General features: G+C 46.2%; 1 protein-coding gene across 3 annotated transcripts in view; it reads left to right on the forward strand.

The window, feature by feature from the left end:
- LOC146863769 (uncharacterized) overlaps positions 1–15227 on the forward strand; it is a 207415-nt gene that overhangs the window by 84740 nt on the left and 107448 nt on the right. For all 3 annotated transcript variants that reach the window (XM_085627947.1, XM_085627953.1, XM_085627949.1), the window contains exon 2: positions 5711–5796. In XM_085627947.1, coding sequence (XP_085484073.1) covers positions 5751–5796 — 46 coding nt within the window. In that variant the 5' untranslated portion in view covers positions 5711–5750. The remainder of the gene's footprint in view (positions 1–5710; positions 5797–15227) is intronic.

The following is a 15227-nucleotide window of genomic DNA, read 5'->3' on the forward strand; positions in this document are numbered from 1 at the left end:
TACTTGCACTTTTTTCCTGCTGTTTGAATGGTTGTTGACTAGTCTGGCTGGGATCCTGCTATCCAGGACCCCAGCCTATCTGCTTACTCCCTTAAATGATTGGAGTGCATATTAGATGCACTAGTGATTGAATGCAGTGGTACCTTATGAGCCCCTAGTATATGGTAACCTAGGTACCAAGGGCATAGGTACTTCACAGGCCTACCAGGGGCTGAAGCATGTATTATGCCACCTCTGGGAAGCAGACTAAATCTGACACCACAGGCCTGCTACTGCAGCCTGGGTGAGGTAGTGTTAGCAGTCCTCACTGAGGTATAGGTTTCTATATCTCACCATACACACACATATAAACCTATCAGTCACCACTAAGGCAGGCCCTATCAATCCTAAGGGCAGGGTGCTTGGTTTACAATGTGAGGGGGTGCCTCTGTATGAGCAGGACCCCTCTGCAGCTGGCAGAGTCTATTCTCTGTGGCTGTTTCTGGATGTGGTTAAACCATATACTGTTAAGTGCATTATAAACTACCGGTAAATGCTAACTTTGGAATGACTGCATCAAAACATGTCATGTTTGGTGTCAAACAACTTGGAATCATACCCCCACACCAGTCACTGGTGTGGGAGTATGATTCCACCCTTCTAGAGGGGACGACATGTACCTACTGTGGTAACACTGTAGAAATCTGAAAGAGCCCTGGCATCACAAAATGGATGCCACCAGCACAGACACTGGGCTGCCCTCCTGCTGCTGACTGAAACTCGCAGTGGAGGAGGCCCAAAAATAGGCATCCTGTCACAGGGAGGTGTCACTACCTTCCAGACAGGATTTAGTGTTTTTGGGCTGGGTGGGTGCACTTCTAGAGGGCTTTGAAGTCCTGCACTGGTGGAGCAGTACGCTCCTCTGGGCATATGCCAGCTCAAACCGGTTCAGGGGCTACCTGTCCCTGCTCTGACATGAAACTGGACAAAGGGAAGTGGGTGTAACCACCCCCTACCCTGACCCTCCCAGAGGAGTGGTCATAGAGCTAGTCCCTCCCCTACCTTTAGTATAAGATAGGAAAACCTTGCCATTGCAAATCAGATATCCCTGGACAATGCTCTACAAGAAGAATCCTAGCCTTTCGACGTTCCACTACCTTTGGAAGACAGAAGAATCTCCCTTGGAGTCAAGGAGTGACTCCGCTGCTTGGCAGGCACCAGAAACTCTAATCAACAGTCGCAAACTTTCCCGCTCCCGCCAGAGTTCGAAGTCCCTGCAGCCCTGGAAGTAGATTTCCTGACTTCTCGACAGCCATTGTGAGTCCCCAGCAGAGCTGAGGCGATGGACCCCACGAGTGACGAGGAATAGCAATACCTGGGTACTGTTCACTATTGTCAAGTGCAACCCCTTCACACAACATTCTATGAACTTGTGCATTAGACCATTTGTGGCCCAAGCCTCCAGCAGGCTTTGCAGCAAATTTCAGAGGCCTACCCCGTTCGAGTGAACGTGGGCTTCTGTGAAGCATTTCCTCATGAGGCATCTTTGCGATCCCTTGCCCGTTGACTTGTGGGTCCCCCGAAGACTTTTTCTTTAAACCAAAGGGCTCGCCTGATTGCTCTAGGCCTGCTCTCACTAACCATTGCTGGGTGAGTCTATCAGACCTTGCTGGTCTGCACCGCTGTCTTTATTCACTTTCCACAAGACTTGCTGTAGCCAAGGCTTGTTGGCTCCAATCCATTTGCCGACACCTCAGTAAGCTGCAGACATTGTGGGACACTCCGAATCCAGCTGCTGGTCATCGTCAATGCCTCATGGTCCTCGTGAGCGAAGAGTCAAAACACCTATGATCACCTGAAATCACCGACTTCCGTGGGCATCCATCTTCCTGGCCCCGGGTCACTGGCAAGTGACTGTGAACACTGTCCCTTCTGCTTTCAGGTCATCTTCATCCTGAATCCAGCCTTGGATTCCACCGGCCACTTCTTCAGTCTTCGCAAGCAGCAAATCTTCTTTGGTCTCCATAGAAAACAGCGACGCGACCCGACACCAAAAGACACCTATGCACCTGGCTTCCCTGGGTGAGGTAACTTGTGCACTCTGGTGCCCTAGTGTGTGTTGGCCCTCAAATTACTTACCTTGTAAGTGGCTTGCTTGTAGACTTACTCAAAGTACCCTTAAACTTTAAAAATTCAACCGCAACTTGCTCCATTGAAAGCAATAGGGAACTCGCGGCTGTGTTCTCACACTGCACACGTCTCCCGTGGGTCTTTTACTTACCTGCTTTTGCTGCATTAGTGAAGCCCCAGCGATTCTACAGGCCCTAGGCCTTGTCCCCTTGCAAGTCGACTTTCCTAAACCTCTTTTTTAGTATATGGTCTGGTACGCCCCTAGGGCCCCAGCCATATTTGTGCTTAACTTATTGTGAAACGTTGATATTTGAATGTGTTCCTGACTTCTAATCTCATAAAGAGATTGGTAGAGTGTGTCTAGAAATAAATACATATATATTTGATATATATACCTGTGTGGTGTCCTTTCATTTGGTAAATCAAGAGATTATAAGGTAAAACAAGCTTCTTTACATTCCTCAGACACTTAGCCTGAAGGCTGCCCTCCACAGCTACCACTAGGATAGCTTTCTTTAAAAGGTTGTCTTAAACCTATCTACCATAAGAGTCGAATTGGACTGGTGCAAGGTGGCCACTATAACTAGTGTATATAGACAAAGGAGGGACTGAAGGGCTTTTATTTAAGGAGGTCCAACATACATGCCCAGTTAGTCATATAGAAAAGAAAAAGTATGCAGTTCCTCAGACAGATGGGGGGGTGTGAAGAGAAAGAAGAGACCGTAAGAAAGAGGAATTCCTCTATTCGGAACTAGGGTCCTCACACACCCAGCAAGCTAGGTGTCATGCTTCATCATATGGACCTGCTCCTCGTCGGGCCGGCGCTGCAATGCCCGACGGGCAGCCTGAAAGGGGCTCTTTGGCGGAGATCTTCAGTTCCTGGCCGTATGATGCAGTGTGTGTGAGAGGGACCTAGCGGTGTAGATGTGAGTGCAGGAAAGTGAATTAAAACAAGTTAGAGGGTCCAAAAATAATTTTATTGGGAGTGGCTCTCTACCTGAATAAAAAGTGGAAACAGAATGGCAGCTAGCTGATGTTATGATTCAGCTTGGCTAAGCTCATCTGTGCTGGTCGACATGTTTCTTGCCCAATGGTCCTAGTGATCCGTGGCAATTCCTCAGGACCTATACAAGCTGTCAAAAATCTACACAAAGCGGTAAGTACAGTTGTTACCTACTACCTGTTATATGGGAACGGTCTCGCCATATGCCTAGGGGAACCTAAAATGGTTTAGTACCATGCTCCTATCCGTGGCCGTGGCGCCACCTGGACACCAAGATTCTGGTGTTTTAAAGGTTGTTGCCAGTAGGGGGTATCAACCTACCCTCGCGCCGCTCGACCCGGGAATACTCTGTTTCCACTTTTTATTCAGGTAGAGAGCCACTCCCAATAAAATTATTTTTGGACCCTCTAACTTGTTTTAATTCACTTTCCTGCACTCACATCTACACCGCTAGGTCCCTCTCACACACACTGCATCATACGGCCAGGAACTGAAGATCTCCGCCAAAGAGCCCCTTTCAGGGTGCCCGTCGGGCATTGCAGCGCCGGCCCGACGAGGAGCAGGTCCATATGATGAAGCATGACACCTAGCTTGCTGGGTGTGTGAGGACCCTAGTTCCGAATAGAGGAATTCCTCTATCTTCTTTCTCTTCACACCCCCCCATCTGTCTGAGGAACTGCACACTATAACTAGTGACCAGCATATGCCAGGCCAACTTCTCACAATATATATATATATATATAACCTTGAAGTTGTAGTGTATGAGGAAGGTGAGGCACTGTTTACTGTGGTTACGTGTTACAATTTGTTGCAGGATTCAACACAAAGAATTTCTAGAGTCCAGTCCTGAAGATGACGAAGCAGTGCAGTCTGTCTTTCTCGTCCCAATCCCCTTTCCCCCTCACTGATTCTAGCGAGCATTTAAGCTCGCTGTAGTGGAGTAGAGGATTGAGGAAAATTTGCATCTGCTCCTGTGGAAGCTACAGTTTGTGAGTTGGTACTTGACAGCCATCTTGACCATTGGGACATAGCTAAAGGTTTTTTATCTGCCCTTTCAAAATTACAGTGTCACTACGTAGTCTTGATATACTTCAATGTCCAGAATGCATTAGGTAAATGCCTGCAATTCAGTTTTCCATATTAATTCATTATTTGAGGGGACACTGCAGACTTTCCATTTTATTTTACATACTTTCCATGTGCTGAATAAGCTCATAAAAATGCATTGATGCAATTAAAATGTTAATCTCCTGCAGTGCCTGTATTCTTTCCAAATCCCTTCGCAAAGGAAACAGTGTCCCTGTGCATTCCCTTGCCATGCTGCGCATCCACTTAACAGGTATATTTATATTTATGTTTTTTCCACAGTGATGTTTGCGACTGCGTAATTATATGTATGACTAGGTTACTATCGGAAAATATATTTTTTGTTTGCTAATGATTTTGACACCATTTGGCAAATCTTGATGAAACTTTCTTAAAAAGATTAATTCACCTCGGCTCCTTCCTTGAAAGTTTCGGAGTGATCTGTCAAGCAGAACTCAAGGAAAGTGGGGTCCCAAAACACATTTTCCAAATGCAATTTCCATAGGGAATTTTAGATTCTGCCACAGCTAAAATGTCTGAACAGGATTACATCACAATTGGCTGTAAGCTAGATTTTTTTACCCAGAAAGCATGATTTGTTGCAAATCGATTCCATAGTTTTAGCGCAATTAAGGTTACAAATGTATAGATAGTTATCTAAACGATTATGTTTGCAAGACTCTTGTGGGGGCACGTAATTTCAAACAAAAAAGCTATCTGATTGACTGAGGGGGCTTATTTTCCAGCTAGTATCACAGGAGCAAGAAGCTTCTGCAAGTCCCACAGGATCTTGCTCTCTGATTGACCGGCAGCAAAATGAAGGGAACTGTTGTGGCCCCCATTACCAAACACAGCCGTGCATGACGGGTGGGGAGGGGTTGGCTGCCTGCATGGTGTTTGGATGCAGGGCTTTACCATGCCTTAACTGTGCTCTACTTATGACCTGAAATATTATATCACTCATGATATGTTCTGTGACATCATAGATAACATCTTTGTTAACATTTGAAATGATGACGACTATGTGCATGGCAAGGGTGCAAGTTATATTTACTTCAGTAATCTGTACCTGATGTATTTCAGTGTTTATTTTAGTGTAAAATGTTACGTTTAAACAAAATTTTTTACCTAACTATAACAACTCAATCACATTTGTTTTGTTAGTGAACATATATGTATATATGGAGACTTGAGAAATATATATAAATATTATTATATTATAAATATACTATCACTGTGAGATATTACAGATGTAATATGTGCGCATGCGTTGATACATTATAGCAGTGCATGAGCAAGAAATATTTGCACTTTAACAGAAAGAAAGTAAGAACTCCCCTGTAGTTTTTATCAAATTCAAGATCAGATGATCTAGTCACTGAATTTTGGCATACTGCACTAAAATCAAAATATTCATAATGCTGTACTGTAGTTTCCAAGCACTCTAAATTTCTTCCTAGATTCCATTGCTTTAGACCTCATAGACAGTATTCATATTTTTATGTTTTTCAGGAGCCAGGATTCTTGGAGCTGAGTGAAACAAAGCAAAGACATGGATTCCATGGGTCTCTGCTCTTTTCTTCTAACGGTGATCACAGGTCAGTGACTTCCCATGGCAGGTGTTACACAAATGTGCATAGGTACACTATGAGGACTCACCTAGGGGAATTAAATAGCAGGTAATTCATCATTTAAAAAAAGCTTATCAAAAGATGTTTTCTAATAAATTAAAAGAATTTGGTTGATTATACAGAGTTGTGAATGATCAGTGGTGAATAAACTGGGTAAATTCTCAAAACAATATATCTAGAAATGCATTCCTCAACTTGAACAGTCTTTCAGACTTATTTTTCATTGCACAAACATGTCTAGCAGTACACCTGGATTGCTGCAACAGATAGGCATTTCCCAGTATCTTGTTGTGTACTCCATATGACATACTCCCTAGGCTGGCATGTTCCAAGCATTTATGCACAGTGTTGATTTATACACTGGAGAAATCCAACCTGATGCGCAAATGCATATTTTCCCATTCCTTTGTTTTCTCCATTGAAAAACCCCATTCCCTCTCCTCCAAGTTTGGAAGTCATCTCTTCGCTTTCTTACTCTGGAACAGGAGTAAGTGCAGCCCTTTGCAGAGAAGCGTGCACATCCTTTCCCATGACTCCAAATAACAATCTGGTAATGGTTCACACAACAATGGAATGAAAGAGTTCTAGATAATCCACTTGGTATGAATGGGCTCATGAGGCTGATGTAACCTCACTTGTACATAAACTGGACATGGGGACAAGTGATGTAAGGCGATGCAAGGCAACCCAAACCCTTAAGTCAGACTTACTAAGCCATGCGAAGCCACCTTGCGTGGCTCAGCATGGCTAATCTAGAGTAACCCAAGGCAGTGCAAGGTGCTGCTTTGCATTTCTCTGGATTGGGAAGGAATTCCATGGGTGGATTTTGGTTCATTCTTATATTTACTCAAAACAGTAAACTTGCAAATGCGTCAAAATGGTACGCCAGACCAACAGAGGCATGACTACAAGAAATATGTTTATTTCTCCTTATTCTTTTCCTCTTTCTACAAGTGCTGCATTCAGCAGCACACGTAGAAAAAGGAAAATATGTCCAAGGGTATTTTTGTGCAGGAAGGTCTCCTTTCCTGTACAAAAGCAATCCTGCCTGTAACGCAGGCGCCCATCCTTGCCCCATGGCGCAAGCGTGCCTACTTTGGCGCCAGGCAGCACACAGTGTGCCGTAGTATGCACAAAGAGAGCGGGAATGTACCATATTTTAGCAAATATGGTGCATTCCTGCCTTCTCTGTTTGATTCAGTACAGCATAGCAAGTTGTCTTGTAGCAACGGGCCCTTTTTGGATGGTCGCCCACCACCTTTTGCTCCAATGCTGATAGTTATGACTCTGGAAGTGTACTGGAAACTTCTGCCCAGGCCCCAGTGCCAGTGTTCTTTCCCTAAAACTGTTATGTGTGAATTAGCATTCCCAATTGATAAGGACTTTACCCCCCCTTATAAGTCCCTGGTATATGGTACTAGTGATACCGAGGACATGGGTGGCAAACAGGCCTCCAGGGCTTGCAGCACCGTTTTTGCCCCCCTGAGTGACCCAAGTAAACTAATGACAGTAGGCCTGCCATTGCAGACAGCAGGGACAGTGTAAACTGCTCCTTTTCGACTTTGCCCTCACTATGTTTGACAAAGTCAATGAACTGCTTTTAATATATGTCAGTAACCCATAAGAAAGGCATCCTGAGCCCAGGAGACTGGATGACTTATGTTCAAGGTGTGGACATGCAAGTGTAAGCTTATATCTCCCCATAGTGGCCTTTACCATTAAAGTACACTAGAAGTGGTAGGCGGTCCAAAGAATAACATGGACTTGCATCCGGGCAGACCCGGGGTTGATAGCGCCTTATGGTACTGCCTAAATATGTCAAGGGCGATAGAAAATTGAGCGCCTTCTCTCCCCTGAAATGATTCTTGCACCAAGGCGATATGGCATGCACCTAGGTGGACACCTTAGAGGTTGCCCACCTGGTTGCCCCAGCTTCTCTGTGCTGCCAAGACTGGTTCTGACCTCCTGCCAGGCATCAAGATGGTGAGCTTCAAAGGCGGCACCGCCTCTGAAATGCATCCAGGCTGTCTCCCAGAGGAGTAAACAGCCCTCCCCATGTCCCAGGGACATTTGTACCCGGGCAGGTGGAAAAATTAGGTTTTTAGGAGGTGAACACCCCTAGTAGACTAGCCACACCTCTAGATTGAGCCGCCTGGTCTGTTGACCAGAGGAATACTTCTGCCATCTTGAAAGGTGGTAGAAATAGTGGGTTCTGGGAAGAAAAGATGACCTACACCCAAGTATATGGTCATCTCAGGAGCAGATTGGCTGCAGTGACCAGCAGCCCATTGGCCTCTGGCTCCCATACCCATTAACTCCCCTATTATCTAGGATTTAAGGGACTCCCCGATACCAGAACCTCAGATCTGAACTTGACTGCGTTGAAGAGGACACCACAAGAGACCAGTATTGAGAGCAACAAGACTTTGCACAAAAGCAAAAGAGGCATACTTTGTCCCTGTGGCAATGCTCCTGGAACTCTTTGACTAAGACTCAGCCTCAGCAATCTCTCGGTTCCCCCAGACAGAGGGATCCCATAGGGAGCCTGAAGCACCCTCTGACTCCCCTGGACTAGTGCCACTAGGCCCATGAAAACTGCAGGTTAAACAATGCTTTGCATCTGCGGGACGAAGCGAGAGACGCGCCAATAGCTCTCTGGCAGTCCTGCCTCATGTTGTGTCTTGGTAAAGCAGCGCTCGAATATTTGTCTCTAATGTAAAATTGTTTTTTAATTTGCTCAAAGTCACGCTTGTGTTTTAAAAATTTAAACATTTGACTCACTTCCTGTTGGTCCACCACTTCCGCTTTGAACGCAGTCTAGTGCTGAGAGGGAGGGAGTTAGCAGCTGCTGCACAGCAGAGCTGATTGGTTGGAGGGCGGTAGGGGGACGACATTTCAGCGCGCTGGAGCAGACGCGCAGCGGACAAAGCGAGAGACGCGCCAATAGCTCTCTGGCAGTCCTGCCTCATGTTGTGTCTTGGTAAAGCAGCGCTCGAATATTTGTCTCTAATGTAAAATTGTTTTTTAATTTGCTCAAAGTCACGCTTGTGTTTTAAAAATTTAAACATTTGACTCACTTCCTGTTGGTCCACCACTTCCGCTTTGAATGCAGTCTAGTGCTGAGAGGGAGGGAGTTAGCAGCTGCTGCACGGCAGAGCTGATTGGTTGGAGGGCGGTAGGGGGACGACATTTCAGCGCGCTGGAGCAGACGCACAGCGGACGCGCGCAGCGGGCACGCCGTGGGCGCGCCGAAGGGGCGCCTAAGGCAAGCCCGTCCGCGCCCGTCCGCGCCCTGCCGGGACCAGGGGCCATAAACCCTGGCCCAACGCTAAAATACTCATCTATTGAGCTGCTGTCCTTCGCCACTTTTACCTACCCTCTCAAACCCTCTACCCTGTCAATATTGGAAACTGAAAACCTCCTTAGGACTCCCGCTGTAACCCCAGCCCACTCTGTTGCTCCCACAGTCCATCCTTCACCCAGACCAGTGAAACCTCTGGGCCTGACAGTGGCCCTCCTGAACACAAGATCTTTGCACAAACATCGCCTTGAAATCTTTGCCCTCCTTCAGGATGGCGATATTGACATTCTGTCATTGACAGAAACATGGATGGGGGATGCATCAGTCCCCGACCTCATCTCTTCCTTGCCAGGGAATTTCGATGCCTTCTGGCACAATAGGCAAGATAATAGAAGAGGTGGGGGGGTGGCGACTTTCTTTAAATCTAGTCTAAAGGCCACCATGATACTATCAGAAAGCTCGGACAATTCTGAGATCCTAGGAGTCAAGTTTATTTTTGACTCCTTTTGCTTTGTACTCCTGACAGTCTATCGCCCCCCGGACGCCTTACCTGGTTTCTGCAATTACTTCAGCGAAACTATATCGGACCTTAGTACACGCTATCAAAAGCTTATGGTTGTGGGTGACTTTAATTTCCACTGGGATAGCAGTCCCCGTGAGTCTCAGGCCAGTCAACTTGACACGACTATGTCTAACTTAGGATTCCATCAGTTGGTAAATGGCCCCACTCACCTTAAGGGACACACCCTTGATCTGGTTTGGTCAACTAGCCAGCAAGATAGACTCTTAAATTGTCTCCCATGTGTCTGGTCGGATCACTTCCTTGTCTCTTGCTGGGTCCCCTTGGACTGTCCTTCCACCTGTTTACCTCCAGAGTGGAGGAGAGTGCGAAGTTGGCATAAGATCAAGTCGGATAATCTCACCGATTTCCTTCAGAGACTTCCCCTGCACAGGCCTGAGGAGGGCCACACTAATATTGACTTAGCCAGCCAATCTCTTAGTGATACTCTCCTCTCGGCCATTGACCATCTAGCTCCAGAACGCAGGGAAAGAATTAAGCCCAAAATAAAGGGGCCCCCTGGTTCAACGAGGCTTTACGGACACACAGACAGAGCCTGCGTAAAGTTGAAAGACAGTGGAGAAGAGCTTATAAGGCCTCCGACCTGATCCTCTATAAAGCTGCTCTGGTCCTTTATAAGAAAGCTATCACTTCCAGGAAAGCAGAATATTTTGAGGCTCGGATTATTGATGCCCCTAATAAACAAAAGGAAACCTTCAAGATCCTAAAAGAACTTAGCAGAAAGGTCGATGTGCAATCAACTTTAATAACTTTCGACGTTGACACCTTGCAGTCTTTCTTCCTGCAGAAAGTGATGGATATTTTGCTTGAGATTAATAGATCTCCTGTGATTGCTGCCAGTCAGGGACTGGCGTCACCTAAAATTTTACCAGCCCAATTTCTGGCCCAATTTCCTCCGCTGGACTCAGAAGCTTTGGCCTTCCTGATAAATAAAGTTAAATCCGGCTCACCGGCTGATCCCTGTCCTCCCAGGATTTTTCAGCTGGCTCGCCCAATCTTGGAATGTCAGATTCTCTCGCTCCTCAACAACTCCCTGGCCACTGGTCAGGTGCCAACTAACCTGAAGGAGGCCAGAGTTATCCCCTTACTGAAAAAGCCAGGAGCTGACAAGGCTGAACTGAAAAACTATATGCCTATTTCACAACTCCCCTTTCTGGCTAAAGTTATGGAGCAACATGTCCTAGAAAACCTATCTGACTTCCTGGACACTTTTAAGCTTCTACATCCACGTCAGGCTGGTTTCAGAGCCTACCATAGCACGGAGCTAGTCATGTTGTCTGTCCTTGATGACCTTAGATTGAATGCTGACAAGAGAGAGCCGAGCGCACTTGTGCTCTTGGACCTCTCTGCAGCATTCGATACGGTCAGCCACTCCATCTTGCTGACCCGTCTGATGGATCTGGGGCTCAGGGGCTCGGCCCTTGACTGGCTTAAATCCTTTCTCTCTGGTCGCTCGCAAAGGGTGCAGCTTGGTGATTGTTCCTCTAAGAGAGTTGTCATCCCATACGGTGTACCCCAGGGCTCTGCGCTGTCCCCTCTGCTTTTTAATATCTTTTTGCAACCCTTAGTGTCTGCCTTATCCAATCTGGACTGTCGTGTCTTTAATTATGCTGACGACACTCAGCTTATTCTGAGGATTGACAATTCAGCCCATGCCCAAGAGACGGCTCAAAATATTTTAGGATTCACAACTAACTGGATGACAGCTAACTCTTTAAAAATCAACCCCGATAAAACGGAGGTTCTCGTCGTCCCATCCATTAATAACTCCTGGGGTGGCCTGTTTTGGCCCAAAGAACTTGGGACTCCTCCCTGTCCATCCCCAGTCGTGAAAAGCTTGGGAATCAAGATTGACGCAGTACTCTCGCTAAGTCATCAAGTCTCCTCAGTGGTGGGCACCTGCTCTGGTATCCTGAGGCAACTGAGGAAGCTGGTTCCCATTCTTTTAACTTCCTCCATGAAATCCATAGTCTCGGCTACTATTCTATCACGCCTTGACTATGGGAATGCGTTGTACCTGGGCCTTCCTCAGAAACTCACTAACCGGCTCCAGGTGGTACAGAATGATGCCGCTAGGCTGGTTTTCAGCCTTCCTAGGAGGTCTCATGCATCACCTCTGCTTCTTAAGCTACACTGGCTGCCCATTAGACAACGCTCAAAATTCAAGGTCCTATGTATCGCCCATAAATCCCTCTATGGTCACGCCCCCAGCTACATTAGAGATCGCCTGGCTAAGTATGTTCCAGGATGCCTACTTCGATCTACAGATGCTTTCCAGCTGGTCTGCCCCCGAAGCAATCTGGCCTCCAAGGGCGGGCGAGCTTTCTCTGTTATCTTGCCACGTCGTTGGAACCAACTGCCGGATGCCCTACGGAAAGAACCAGGCTTACTCCCTTTTCGAAAGCTACTGAAAACGCTGCTTTTTAGAGACACTTCTTAAGATCCCTGCCACCAGGACTGTCTTTGCCGGGCCATTTTTGCAAATCTCCTTCTGTCAGCGCTAAGGGACCTGTCGGTATACATGCGCTATATAAATTCCCCTACAAATACAAATCTGAAGAATAAATACCCATCGGGCTCTCTGAGGGATCAGATGGTTTAATGCATTGTGGGAACTGTAGTCCTACCTTCCACGAAATTACATGCAGGTATCATGTTCCCCGGGACCACTGGACGTCAAAGTAGCCTTCTGCTCTCTTTAAGTCTGCCAAGGCTTTTTGGTCGCTAGTCCGGCAACTGACCCCTTCACTCAACACTGCACCCAGAGGGAAATATATCCAATGTTCGTCCAACTTTAGCAGCAGCCCCGTTGCACTGTTTTTGCATCTTGTTTTCAGCAACACCATGTAAGCGGCAAAAGCAGCTCTCCTATGGCTCCCATTCAGCAATAGGGACAGCCAGGGCATCTCTTCAGCCAGGCTCTACAGGCCAGGTAAATTTGAACTGACTGTTGTAGCCTGGTCCTGCGGCCGCATCACCTTTACCATGTAAGAAGTTCACGCAACTCGACCTGCAAGTGACTTATTGTCACTAGTGTTTTTTTGCATCGACCGCAATTGTAACATTTAATTGTATTATTTTACACTGATTTTATATTGCTTCTAAAATCCATAACTCCTGTTGTATGTATGCTATCATGTTTGGAGTGGGGTATAAATTAAGATAAAAAAACCCATTATTTTGATAAATTGGTGTTGGATATCTATTGAGCTGTGTCAATTGCTTACCGTCCATGGTGGTACTCTGAAATGCTTAACACATGTTCCTCTAGTAAAGCCTGGCTGCTCTTTGCTACTCTACTAGGACTGAGCTAAGAATTTAATAGTGTGAATCCAAAGACCAAATTTGCAGTTTGTGAGAGGACTGCATGGTGAGTCTAACCAGAATCACAACATAACACTCCACCTTCCTATAGTTGTGTTGTGCCAAGTGTTAGTAAACTTGGCCCCAGGCCCGCTGTCACCTTCGACTGGAGCTATTACATGGCACTATGGTGTTCCGCAAGGAACATTCCACTTTCTTGTCATTTAGATAGTGTACTTGATGATGCTCAATATATACATTTGTATGCCCTTCATTTGCATCTACATCACTCATTATTATATGCTCAATGATTATATTTCTCTGTCATTCATTTCAAATACATTCTCATTTTAGCGTACATTAACCTGCAAGAATTTTGCTTAAAGGTGCGTCCATTACATTCACCCACGTAAAATTGTAAATAACTTTTATTGTTTGGTTAATTAAAACCGTAGCAGAGTTACATATAAACATTCATAAAATTATCATACATGATTTAAGTTGTAGCTACTCATCACGTTAGTTCATTTAATTAATCAGTCTCTATATAAAAAGTTGCACAATACCCTTGTAAATTTTAACAGATAACATTCAAAATCATCGTTCTTGCTGGACCACGATTTTACGAGCCTGTTCATGAACTTTGAGGTATTTTAGCAGTTTACAGTTCATTTGGGGGTCTGAAGGGTCAAGACCTTATATAATGGCCGCCTTGCATCTCCTGATGCCTCTGATCATGAAGTTTTCTTTTTATAAGTGATGCGCGCTGCGTGTAAATAGGGGCATATGCAAATGAGGTGAGCAAAATCCTCCTTTTTGCTGCCGCAGAGTCTGCATGCTGTTGATCCATTGTGCTTCCTCCTTGGTTGCTCCGCTCTTGACGGTCGCTGGCCGAAACAAAGGGGCATATCAGCAACACCCGGTGATAATTATCGCTCAGCGCTCTTAGCGTGAGGATAATTATCACCGGGTAACGTGGATTTTTATCGCTGAGATAGCGTGCTATTAGCAACGCTTATCTCCTCAGCGATAAAAATCCTAGCGCTAACTGGCTAACATGAGATTATCGCTGGAAACCCAGCGATAATCTCACGCAATGTGGCGTTAGCTTGCTGATAGGGACTCACAAACTTAGCCATGATATCCTCCTTCCATAGGATATCATGGCTAAGTCAGTCCGGAAGCAGGCGTAAGGACAGTAGCGATAACAGGGGTTATCGCTACTTTTCCTGACGCTATGCTTCATAGCGTGGGGCTTGATGATAGGAGAAATGCCGCTTAGCGACATTTCTCCTGTCATGTCAGGGCTGGAACGCCCACTTTGCATCTCATTAGAGATGCAAAGCTGGGCGTTAAGAATCCCCACGCTAAAGCAAGGTTTCACGCGTTAGCGTGGACTTGCTAATTAGGCGATAAAATTATCGCCGCTTGTTAGAACCGGCGGTCTCTAGTTGGCAGAGGTATACACTTCTGACAAATAGGGACCAACCAACTCTAGTCAGGGAAAGGGGATTACACACTCAGATAACCCCTGCTACCCCCTTGGTAGCTTGGCAGAGCAGACAGGCTTATCTCAGAGGCAGTGTGTTAAGCATTTATGACCACATACAGTAATAAAGTGAATACACTACAGATGGACACGACACAGAAGTTATTATAAAAATAGTATTTTTATATAAGGCTTAGCACAAGACCAAATAACGACAAAAATATACCACAGTCTTAATAAATACTCTTTGGAAGGAAAAATAATAGTTCAAGTAAGGTTTCTTCTTGGCAAATAGTTCTTTAGCAAAGTATTCTTCTGAGCACAGTTCTTTGGCAACAACGTAACCCCCACAGGGAGTCACACGACGTCGAGTCTACAAGATTCCCAAGGTTCGGCGTCGACCGCGAGGAGCGCTACGTCGAGCCTGGAGTCGCAACAGACCCCACAAGTACAGTACCTTGAGAAACGAAGAAAACGATGATCCACGGCGTCGAGATGTCGGCGTCGAGGTCGGCGTCGATCGTGCCTCGGAGTCGGGTCAATCCGCAGTGGTGTCGAGGGATGTCGGGCCGGAGCAGCGCTCACGGCGTCGAGAAGGGCGTTGAGTCGATGCGATCAGCAGCGGCGTCGGGACGGGGTCGCTTGGAGGTAGAGCCGATACTCACTCCTCACTGGCGTCGATACCGGCGTCGAGACGGGGTCACTTGGAGCCGGGGCCGATACCC

This window comes from Triturus cristatus, chromosome 2_1 (genome assembly GCF_964204655.1).
Source record: "Triturus cristatus chromosome 2_1, aTriCri1.1, whole genome shotgun sequence".
NCBI lineage: Eukaryota > Metazoa > Chordata > Amphibia > Caudata > Salamandridae > Triturus > Triturus cristatus.